This window comes from Micropterus salmoides, unplaced genomic scaffold (genome assembly GCF_014851395.1).
Source record: "Micropterus salmoides isolate LMB-PRFRI ecotype aquatic unplaced genomic scaffold, ASM1485139v1 Ms_hic_scaffold_3, whole genome shotgun sequence".
Taxonomy (NCBI): domain Eukaryota; kingdom Metazoa; phylum Chordata; class Actinopteri; order Centrarchiformes; family Centrarchidae; genus Micropterus; species Micropterus salmoides.
In genome coordinates, this window is record NW_024042261.1 from 34,739,770 (window position 1) to 34,752,285 (window position 12,516).

The 12,516-nt window shown below is 40.1% G+C and overlaps 1 protein-coding gene across 1 annotated transcript; it reads left to right on the plus strand.

The window, feature by feature from the left end:
* Window positions 1-859: 859 nt before the first annotated feature.
* pld3 (phospholipase D family, member 3) lies at window positions 860-12,451 on the plus strand. The gene is made up of 12 exons (XM_038693093.1): window positions 860-1,038; window positions 2,636-2,717; window positions 3,314-3,364; window positions 3,508-3,665; window positions 5,006-5,186; window positions 5,353-5,470; window positions 6,012-6,139; window positions 6,681-6,878; window positions 8,157-8,296; window positions 9,394-9,559; window positions 9,707-9,806; window positions 10,225-12,451. Exons 2-12 carry the CDS (start codon window positions 2,691-2,693, stop codon window positions 10,410-10,412), a joined length of 1,455 nt encoding a protein of 484 aa, XP_038549021.1. The 5' UTR covers window positions 860-1,038; window positions 2,636-2,690; the 3' UTR covers window positions 10,413-12,451.
* The last annotated feature ends 65 nt before the right edge of the window (window positions 12,452-12,516 follow it).

The following is a 12,516-nucleotide window of genomic DNA, read 5'->3' on the forward strand; positions in this document are numbered from 1 at the left end:
ACTTCATTGGCTCTATCCATGTCAGAGTGGACTTTATGGTGTTTCTGATGACTTATTAAATTGTAAATGGACTCCCTTCTTCTTCTCTCTGATCTCATTAAACCATGTCCCATCCCCTGCTCTCTGCTCTCAGTACACTGGGCTCCAGTCTGTCTAGTTCCAAATAAGTCAGCAGGTTGTAAGGCCTTTTCCTATCACCTTTTCACTGGACTAATCTCATTTTTATTGTTGTTAATTTGTCCTTATGTTTCCATATTTCAGGAATCATAACCACTGACCTGCAGGGGCTTGGTCTCAGTCTCAGTGAATCTAGTAAGATTAATAATAACGTTAGATCTTACTGCATGTAGATACTGACTGCATTTCTTTAACCCATTGCTGTTTTTTTTAGCTTCTGTGTCCCAAAACTGCCAAGCTGTGCTCACTTTAATCTTTCTTCATGGTTTATGTTTAGTCTGTGCATCTACACCAGTATCTCATAATGTTGCTACTTGAGGGGGTTCGCCTGAAAAGTTAAGCTTTGTCTTTGTGCTCTTACCTGTCCTACTTGCACTTCATCCTGTTGGTGAGGTCAGAGGTCAGGTAAGATCCTGTTCCTGCCCACTGCACTGGACTTGATTTTTATAAAACATCTTCCGTACTGAAGCCAATTTAACTTTAATTAAGGTATAAGCACATAACGTGGCCAAATAGGACTAACACACACAGTAAGAGTGTGTGAGAATCCAGACAGCGCCTACTTTGTGTCGCTGCCTTAGATGCACAGCGCCCTCTTGTGGTTAAGATGGAGAACTGCAGTACTGTACCTCGCCTGTGCTCCGTCACGTGGAAAGCGCCCTTCCAATTGGCTGTCCGATCTGGATCACATGATGTCCCCTCTCACTGTCCCGGTCCTTTAACTAAGCTGTGAACGGGCACTTTCTTTGTCTTTCCTGTAATTAACAGTGAAACAACAATCTTAAATGTGATTGTGTGTGAAGAACAAACGTCGACGTTGCTATATGCTGGATTTTAATCAGCCTGGACGACTGATCACAGGTGGGTCGACAGTTTTGCTCCTCTGAAAGTGAGTTGTTTTTGTTGTTTTGCACTGTCAGCGACTCCTCCTCTGCTCAGGAAACCAAAAGCAGGGTTCGGTGTAAATGGACGGTTCATTAACTGGAATTATGATACTGTAACACAAAAGATGACGTTATAGTTATTTTGCATAATGTCCTTTACTTCACTGCGGATCAATAACTTCTTAACCTAATGCAGAGTGTCCCACTTTAACCACAGGCATGCTTTTAGCCTTCTACTAACATTAGCTATCCATCCCTGTTATAGATCACAAAATAAGTGTGCAGCTCTTGTTATTCGTTTGGGTAATTTAAGCATTAAAGTAATCTTCTCTGACGCATCCTCACTTTTGCAGCTGGAGCCAAAACTCTTGAGTCACTTGTTCCTCTCTAAGTAGTTTTCTCTAATGTGATTTGTTCCTCTGCGCAGATAAACAAGCCCTCTTTGTCCTCTGCCAATTTACCAGTAGTAACGTCATGCTCAAGTCAGACCTAAAACATCTGGTCACTTTGTTGACTGAATGCTATATAACCTAGAGATAATAATAACAATCATTTAAAAAGGGCTTTTGCATGGTTAAAAACAGTCACGACTGTAAAAGGCTATTTGAAAATAATACAAAAATTTAAATGAAAAATCTCTCTTCCTTATTCCAGACTCAGCTTTGATAAAACCCTGCATTGTTAAATCTGAACTGTCTTATGTGAGTTTTCATGTAAATATACATTTCTTTCTTAGGAGTGGCACTAGCAGGAAATGTTTAGCCTTTTTTGAGATCAATTACAAGAAGAGCCAGTCACTCAAAAACAAAAGTGTTGCATGTTGAAGAGCTTGTTTCCTCCTTTTGCATGACTTAAACGTGCCCTAACACGTCTGTGTGAAGAGATTCCCAAACCAAAATGCTTTTATTTAACAGTCCAGTATATTGTATGTTCCTTTTCCAGCAGCTGTAACGATTAACATGTTTCTGTGAGTAGAAACGGACTTTTATGACTCAGTAATAATGAAAGTTTACTGAGTCACCCAGCTAGCTATTTAGACTTCCATACTTCCTCTCTCTTTTAAGCAATCAAACATCACGAGACCTCAGATTCCAGTAAATAGTTTTTTGATGCCACGATGTTTTTGGTGCTTATGAGCTCGGCTTCCCGGCAGCACCGGCCGACTGCTACATAGATGTGTGTGTCTTTGTGCTAGAGATGAGCTGTGCAGGTTATTTTCTGTCTGTGCCGATGAAAACATCTAGAACCTTCTCTTTGTCAAGTCTGTAAAGGTTACTGCAGAGGAAAGACAATGGTGTTTGAGACTGCTATGTTGTTTGACAGCTATGTAGCTACTTTAAGTTAAATCAGACACATTAATCTTTTACTCAAACAGAAACTATATCTTCCCCCCCTACCCTCTTTTCTTAAATGATTCAGTTGTCAAATTCGTTTCTTAAAAACTGGGTTAAATTCCCAACTCTACCCTGGATGGTAACTGTCAGTGTGTTGTGTGCATCATACCACACAGTACCATACAGAAACACGGAGACATGACGTAACATTGTGTGTTTTGTTCCTCTGTTTGGTCTCAGAGCCGCAGAACATCATCTGACCTGAGCTGACGCTTCTGCCATTTTGTCTTTGAAAATGAAGACGGACATGGCTTATAACCAGGTAAGGTGCTTTCATGTGCTGTAGTTAAATGAATCAAGTAGTTGGAAAACCTAAAATTAATCTGTCATTTATGAATACTTTCCACTCTAGATTGGGTTTGATTAGATGTTCAAATTAGTAACAAAACATTTACTGTTTAAAGCTTCTTTAATGTGAGGATTCATTATTCACTTTTTATAAATCTTGTGGCTTTATTTTGACAGTATGAGATAAAAGATGACATGATCTATATACAAAAAAAATGGTTTGTACTGTATTGTAAGACTCTGCTTTGAAGAAAGGCTTTTTGTTTGTGTTAAATTCAGTGACCTTGTCAGGTCAGAACATTGGAGAGTCCTCATGTTTTCTTTCGTAAGATGACAGCTCATATCATTGATTAAGAGAACATAAAAAGCACCAGTAATCCCAATCACAGAAAATGTGTGAGCCCTAGAGTGCTCCTGCACATACATGGCTCACAAACGTGATTTTTCTTATGACGAGTGAGCAATAAGAAAATTATCTCATGTTGCAATTTTGGTGAAACAGGCCCAGATGGAATTAAAATCCTCAAAATGTTGTTGTTGCTCATTATTGTGTTCTTCTGATGCCGGTAGCTGGTGGACGTTGAGAGGAGGAGGCAAGAATCCAACAGGAATGCACAGCTGGTATGTGAAAGACTCAAAACAAGCTATATGTATTTACTTAGTACTTTACAGCTCACAAAGAAATACACACATTCAGAGAAAAATATTTATTTACTCAACGTTGATCAACAGCCACAGCTTTTAAGTGTTTTGCCCCCTTTCAGTATTCCAGATGTCTGATAGCTTTGGCCACTGTGGCTACTGTGCTGCTGGCAGCCACGGCCGTCTACAACCTCCTGTTACCGAGGGTTTCCTCCTCCCATCCTGCCCCGAGCAGCAGCCTCTGTCGGCCCCAGGTCGAGTCCTGCACAGACCCCTGCAGGTAAGCAAATATCTGCACGCACAGGGGCTGCTGTTATATAATGTATCACTGTTCAATACTGATAAACAAAGAGCAAACTCAAAAGACGTGTGTAGACTGATCTGTGAGTTCAGAGTTCACAGCTTGTGTAAGATTCTGCATCTGGTTGCAGACACATGTTACAGTGTGTGTGTGTGTGTGTGTGTGTTTAAAAGTGACACATGAATGAATCAACTCCTGATTAATGTCACATGGTTACAGTTAATGAAACTAAAATAATGTTTTTGTGTGAGAGAATTCTACCCTAATTACTGTTAGCGTAGGTTATCACAGAATCAGCTCTGTAGTTTAGCCCAAACCTGTACTGGATTTGTGAGTCTGATCGGCCTGTACCAAATGAGGAAAATCTGCTATATGCAATAACATTGTTCAATATTGCGATCTGACTTGCAATATATATAAACAAGCATTGACGTTTGCATATTAGCTATACAGTTTCTATGTCAGCCTTGAATATTTAAATATAACTAAATGTTTCTAGAGCAGCAACAGTAACGTTTACAATGCAAGTCACTATATACACTCAATAATATCTCACTTAAAACAAATCTAAAATGTCAGTAAAATAACTATACTGAGTAAAGTTGAGAAAGAGTGAAAAACTCAGTCAGTATCAGCCCTTGCTCCTGTCCTGCTGGTAGAGGGAGGAGGGGATGGTTTGTCTCGGCCAGCAGCTAAGTTTGCAAGAACATGCTAGATTTTAAAGTACATGGCAAACTAAACTAAACCGTAACGAGCGGAGTTTTTGTCAACTCAACTTATCTTCAAGTTGTCCTTACTTCACTGTCTCTTTGCGGCCTCTCTGCTCTGCTGGGCGCTGACTTTGCACCGTGTGTGTGTGTGGAGGATGTTGGGATCTGGTAGGGGCAGGTTTGGTTATTAGCAAATATTAATATTGGTAATATTAATAACAACAACAGTTCATTCTGGATCTTGGAAACAGAAATCGACAAAATGATCTCCACTTAAGGTACGCCTACTCATGTCTTTCCATGATATACGTTGAAAAGCTCCATAACAAGCAAGCAAGTTGAGCACAGTTGATAACTTTACAAACTGTGCAACCATGACACTGTTTCTGAATTACCTCAAAAATATCTATGGCATTAGATACATGAAGATCTTGTTACTCATCAGCTGACATATATACTGTATATTGTGTCATATATCTGTGATAAAGTAATATCTACCGATATATTGAGCTGTCTGATTAATTGTTCAAGCTGTACTCCAGAGGCAGAAGCAGGGTCACAGATATTAATCATTATCTTCAAACCATTTCCTCTCTTTCCCCGTGTCAGGATCGTTCTGGTGGAGAGCATCCCTGAAGGGCTGGAGTTTAATTCCAGCGTCACTCACCCCTCCATCTTCCAGGCCTGGCTCAACCTGATGGCCGAGGCTCGCAGCAGTATCGACATCGCCTCCTTCTATTGGACGCTCACTAACAAAGACACTGGCACTCATGAGCCAACGGCCAATCAGGTCAGCTGAAACTGTCAATGACCCAAATGCAAAGGAAGAGTTTTACTTATCAAAAGATTAATTCAATAGAAAACGGAAAACATTGCCAAGCTTCTTATTATCATTATTATTATCGTCGTGTGAATAACATTTACAGCGTTTAATAATTTTCTTACTGTGTGCACAGGGTGAGACCATCCTGAAGACACTAGCTGAGCTTTCAGGGAAGGTGTCCGTTCGTATCGCAGTCAACACACCACAGAGCAGCCAACCGCAAGACGACCTCGCGCTGCTCAAAGACTCAGGTGACACTCTGTCTTTTTCTTTCTGCCAGCTAGCGTCAAACCGATGTAACAAATGTCAGATTTTTGATTGACTTTACATTAACCCTGAGCCTGCAATGTTTTTTAGTTACTAAGGCGATAAATTAATATTCTAGTTTGGGTTTTTTGCTTTCATTTGAGAGCTGACAGTGTAGACAGACAGGAAACAGTGGGTTAATGGGCAGAGTCGAACTGTGGACGTTGCAGTTATGTGGCATGTGCCTAACCATTAGGCTAGGTTCAGTTTTAGTTTCATTTTAAATGTTTGTGTTCAGCACACTGTAAACACTGATCCTTTAAAATTTATTGGCATTAAAATGGCTACATTTTAGATATTGAGTGTCAGCAGCCTCCACCTCCAACATCAGTCTTGTATTTCTTTTGGCTCTGTACTGTGTAGCAGAACATTATTATTCAGGTCTACAGCTAATTTACTGCTGTCAGTAACACATGACAAAAGTGAGTCTTTTGAGCATAACTTTTCTTATTCAGGCGAAAATGTGTGTGTGTGGGTGTGTTTCAGGAGCTGATATCAGGACAGTTAACATGAGAGAGCTAACCTCAGGCGTCCTCCACACAAAGTTCTGGGTTGTGGACAAGAAACACATTTACATTGGCAGCGCCAACATGGACTGGAGGTCCCTCACACAGGTACACATACTTTCTCACAGGTTATGAGTCAGAATCAAGTCACATAAGTAACCTGATTCAAACTGTTTACAGAATCATTTTTTTACACAGTAATCATGTGTTCCAGGCAATATCTGCTAAACTGACTGAAAGGTTGCAAGCAGAACTAATTTTCTTCTGCTTTTAAGAGGAAGAAGTTCTTGTGTTGGATCAAACATTTGGTCACATACCCGGCTGAAAGAAATTTAGCTTTTTTAGCTTTCCTTATCAGATATTTTGCTGGGTTGTCACTGCCATGAACATCCTGTTTTCTGATAATGCACCAAAATCCCATCAAACGTCTGTTTCTGTATATCTGCAAACACAAAAAGGGAAAATTCCTTTTGAAATGTCTAAATTTTTTTTAAATCTCAGGAATTACCAGTTCAATGAAATGCAAATTAAGTTCAGAAAAGTATGGAAAATATTGTCTGATAGAAATATGTAGTAAAATAGTTTTTATATATGTAGTTTCACTCATTCAGCCCCCCAATTTTAAAATCCTCTTCTTGTTGGTCTTTAGGTGAAGGAGCTGGGAGCGGTCGTCTACAACTGCAGCTGCTTGGCTGCAGACCTGGGTAAGATCTTTGAAGCCTATTGGTTCCTGGGGGAGAGTCAATCAATCCCATCACCCTGGCCCACCAGCTTCTCCACCCTCTACAACAAGGACACACCCCTCCAGCTGCCACTTAACAACACGCCGTCCAAAGTCTACCTATCGGTGAGATACATACATTCAGTATTTTAACAGGAAGAACCCTATCTGTTAAAGAAGTTTGTAATACTACACTATAAAGAACATCGATTAATGGTTATGTCAACTTTTGTAAACTTATTTCAAGTGACGGCATATCAACAAGACCAGAAGTAAAATTCAAAGAGGTCCAGTTAGAGAAAATTTCACAAAGCAAAGGTCTGCAACATCAACTTGCGTTATCATTCAGTAGTCTACCATAACGTATAGTCTAGTTTTATCAACATATGTTTTAAGTCAACAACTGACTGTCAAATCAAATAATATTTCAACAGTATTTGCTGTCAGTTTTCACATAAAACTTAAGGGATAATAAATAATCACTACTCTAATAATAAATTCTAAATTTAAGTATTCTAAAAGCTGCATTTTTGTAAATGTGCATCTTAAAATAATTTTATTTGTTGCTCATTTTCAGAATAAATAAAAAAAAAAGTGTAGCTTTGATAAGTGTAGTCTCAACCAATTTTATAATTAACACTCAACACATCTTAACAAATGAACAGCTTTAATGCCTCCTCTTCTCTTTTATTCCCTCTTATAAACCACTTCCCTACTTTTTCTTGGTCAGTAAGAAACGTGAGCTCTGGCTAGATTTGGAGATATGTGAGATATTCTGGTTTTGAACTTCCCGTGGGAGGAATGTACATGTGAGAATCTTTGTCATCATTCTTGGTTAAAAGCCACGTGAAGTCTCTTTCTCTTTCGTGTCCTCTCTTCCTATGTGTATCTCACTCGCGGACTTGACTCACTCGCAAAGCTTATGCACAGATTTGATTGGCTGAGCAGCATCACATGAGATGATCGGAACACATACAATTGGTCTGTGAGTTTCCTGGGCTTCTACACCAGTACAGTAAATGCTAGAAAAGCTGCGCGGGTTAAAATAGAAACGCTCTGTCACGCGGTAGTAATTCTCAATAATAGATCGGCTGTACGGCTGGGTCCGGACAGTACGCCGGCTCGGTCCGGATCCGGACCACGGTCCGCTTATTGGTGACGTCTGTACAAGACCATTCCTTTTACAATAGATGAGTGTGAAGAAAAGTCTTTGAGCCCAAGGTTTTCATGTGACCTGAATTCCCTGCTACCCACAGCCCAGTGCTGTCCATTCTCCACATTCTTACACCAGTGTAATTCTGTTGACCACTATTGTTCCTTAGTTAATCTTCTGTCGAGGGTATCGAATGTTGCTAATAATTAACAAATAATTTACCATATCTTTTTCTCCTCACTCTCTCTCAGAGTTCCCCTCCGTCCTTCTGTGCAGCTGGCAGGACTCCAGACCTTCAGTCCATCCTCAGTGTGATGGAGGACGCCGAGAGCTTCATCTACATCGCTGTCATGAACTACCTGCCCACCATGGAGTTTGCACATCCTAAAAGGTACATTTGATCAGAGACTTGTGAAATATAACTACAGGGAGGAATGTTGAGAAGAGTGAGAATTAGGTTTTATACTTAGTAAAGCACATAGGGACTGCTGAAGGTAATGTGGGTAAGATATTGAGCCATGTTAGCACGTGGCTCTATGTATGGTCATTGGTGGCTATGGTCCAGACTGAAATATCTTTACAACTATTGCACATGCCCCCCCATCTCAAGAGAAATTATAACTACTTTGGCTTTACCCTAACTTTTCATTTACTGCTATCATCAGGTCAAAATTTTAATTTGTATGTGAAACTACTGGCATTCCCATCAGCTTCAGCTTTGTGTTTAGTGTGAATTAGCATGCTAACACGCTAAACTAAGAAGATGAACATGGTATACCTGCTCACAGAGCCGCTAGCTTGGCTGTAGACTGTCAGTGTGTCTTGTTTTATAATTGTTTCATTCCGTTTGGTTAGCATCCTTTAAACCCAAAGGCAACCTAAAGTTGTGTCCTATGTGAAAAGTGTCACGCCACTGACAGCTGTTAGCATGTAGTGCCATGGAGAATCGTCAAAACTTAGTCCGCACCGTCACATATGACGTCACAGTGGCTACTTCCACTTCTTTTAAACAGTCGATAGATGCGTTCGAGATGACGGCGGCTGACTTTCGCCAACTTGATAGTCTAATGTGAGCTGCAGGTGACATAAAATGCATAAAATCGGCGCCGTCAAGTCGGACACGTTCTACCTGCGCGAGCTTACTGTGAGCTGAGATCAATGACAGAACCAGACTTTTGCCTGGTCTCGCGGCATTTTTCTTTGCAAATGCCGCAAGACCTGGCAAAAGTCTGGTTCTAACTTGGTGCAGCCGGGGAAAAGCAACTGCGGCCGCCGGACTCGGCGCCTGCAGCCACCTTTGCTCCCACAAGGTTTTAATGTCATGTGACACGGTGACGTTTTGCAGCGCCGGTGAAAGTCAGACACAATTTCTAACCAGCATGCCTTATTTTAAGTCAAGCATGCATCACGTTAAGTCAGCGCTGCGCAGCGCCGCATGAAGTCAAATGCACCTTATGATTCATACACTGCATGTGGCGCCCTCTGCAGGTACTGGGCAGACATTGACACCCAGCTGAGGCGAGTGGGGTACGAGAAGCGGGTCAAAGTGCGCCTGCTGATCAGCTGCTGGGCCAGCACCCAACCTGCCATGTTTCCCTTCCTGAAGTCCCTGGCCTCAGTTTATGACCTCAAGAGCAAACTTGACATCCAGGTGGTAAGTAGATCTTCCATGTTTCTTCATAAAAAAAGACCTGGCCGTGGTCACGTGTCTTCTGCTGCTGAGAAGGGAAGTTGTACGTATTAGGGTACCTATACTATAGTAAAAACAATAACCTGATGACCTCTTGTTTCCCTTATCCAGAGGCTGTTTGTTGTGCCTGCCAGCCCCGAGCAGAAGGAGATTCCCTTTGCTAGAGTAAACCATAACAAGTACATGGTGACTGACAAGATAGCCTACATAGGTAAGGCTGCAGTGCACACACTACATTGTTTATGTAAAACACAATTGGATACCCCATGTGTTGTAAGTAACTGGCTTTTGAGTTGCTGTTTTAACGTATCAAGTTGTGAAACACAAAGTTTATTCACTCTTGCACCTGACTGTGAATATAGAAAAGTTTAAAACATGTCATTTTGAGAACAGATTATTAATTTTATCATGAAAACACTGAGATCAAAATACTTAATGTTGCTGTAAGCTGAATATTTTGGGGGTTTTGTTAAAAACAAGTATTTTATAGCCTGAAGGATTCATCAATTATGAAAAATAATAATTATCACATCTGTTCACTCTTAATATGTATCACCTATCTAGTCAGCCTTGTCTTTCAGAAAAAGGGTTAACTGGGCTAAAATAACATCGTTTTTTTCTGTCTTTAGGTACGTCTAACTGGTCAGGTGACTACTTTGTGAGCACAGCTGGCTCAGCATTGGTTGTCAACCAGACTGCATCACAGTCCCTGGAGCCAACCGTCCAATCACAGCTGAAGGCTGTGTTTGAGAGGGACTGGGACTCTGACTACAGCACTCCTCTCACCCAGCACTCAAACATCAAAGACCTGTGTTAGTTAACAGCCAGTATTAAAAATACTATATCGGTCTACATCAATGTACCACCAGTGTACACTTGTGTTCAGCACATTTTGCAATGCCATATTAGTGTAATTATTTTAGTATTCAGATTATCATGGATTTTCCTCTAGTCAGCTGAAACAGTTGTTCACATTGTGTACTTGGAAACTCTTGAGCTGAAAAATCAGATGACCTCTTAGCTGAGCGGGGTTTCCCTGTTGGCTGAGTACCAAAGGAAAAACCTGGCTTATCACAGCTTTTGTGCCAAACTCCTATTTGACCAGAGAGTAATGTAGGGGAGACCGGATATGGTTATAACATGGGGAGAGTTGTAACAACACCAATTTCACCAAATAGAGATAAGATAGGAGTTAGGTGATCATTTCAGTGTTTACCTGCTTCCCCCCCGATCAGGCATGGTGGGTATCAAGTCTGGAAAGAGGTGCATTCAGAATATATAGAGAAAAAAACTGATTTTGAGGTAAGAAAGTAAATTTTTTAACAAAGACTATTTTTTGTTTAATATCTATATTATTGCAGATAGAATTGTTTGACTTATATTAGATTGAAATGTAGTTTCTTAGGCAACATGTGATGCATTTTTTCCCTTCTAATTTCAAACCACTATGGTAATACAGCTAACTAAACAATGGCTGACAGGGGTGGGGTCGGTTGTAACACTTCTTTAAAAAGTGTTACAACCATCCATTTTACATTAAACTAGGTACTTTCTTGATTTTAATATTTTCCAGATTGCCTTATGCAGTCTGGGCCCACCAAACTCGCACTCCAGGGTTACCAGCATTAATTTGTCAGCACTGTGACCAGTACTCCCCATTCACATGTTGTACACATATTGGCGTGTGTATCGTCACTCGACCTTTTCCATTCTCGGTCTCCACTGGTGGAGAGGGTACAAAAGTGTATGGGCAGCTTGTGAGAAGTGCCTGTGTGCAAGAAAAAGTCCCGGTACGCCAAAGAGTAAAATATAGAAGTGCAGGTATACGTACCGGTGAATACCGGCCCACTTTAAGCACTGACTGGGACTCTGAATAAGAATATACACACATTCTCTGTGATATTCTTGTAGAGGATTGCCATTTGTAGTGAACACGTGGGTATTTTGTATAACAATTTGAGAACTCTATCTGAAAAATTCAGTGAGTTATAGTTACTGAAGCAACCATACCCAGTTCCACTACCATCAAACCAGTAGACTGCCCAGTACTGCCAGTCTTAGGAAGGAAGAATAATAACTTACTTACAAAATAAGAATATATTTGCATCTCTTTGCTATTTCTATCAAAGCTGACCTGGGATTGAAACTACATAAACCAGATAAAATGTTATATTATTCTGCGGTAACATCAGACCAGTGCAAAATGTGCTTTCTGTCATGTAGTAATAATAGCTAGTAGCAGCAGGGGGCGCTGTTTCTGTTTTCCACTCAGGTTAGTATCATGCTGAGGAACCTTTTTTTTTTTTTTTTTTACTGTGTCCCATAACCACCTATGTTAAGTGATCTAATCATTGATCAGTTTTCTAGTTTTAAAGATCAATCACAATTAATGTCCTTTATACAACTTCAACCTCAATGGGATTTATTTTTATCCCAGCTCATCTCAGGAAGTAAAGTTTGATTCCTTAATTGATCATTTTAGTTTGCTGGAATCTGAAATAATTGCTGCTCAATCTGGTGTGCTCTGTAAACAAGATGAGGCTTTTTAAATTCCACACTCAGTATTCAGGACTGCTTCTAAAGTAAACTAATTTAATATGAAAGTCAGCACTTCATACAATAGATTGACAGTTTGCTGCAGCAGTAAATGAGGATGAACTAATTTAATTTCCACTATGTGGAGTGATTGAAAATAACAATTAGTGAAGAGATGGTTGTTATGGCAACTGTACAAAGAATAATGTTTACTAGTAGCAGCATCCTTATAAAAGCTGTGGAGCAGTTATTGTGTAAACATGTCATTATTGCCTTCCTCTTTATAAAGAATCGACTCTAAATAAATGTCTTTGAATTGAACATGTTCCTCTCTGTTTAAAGTTCTTCATGTGCCCTCTGATAAACATATATTCAATTATAATGAA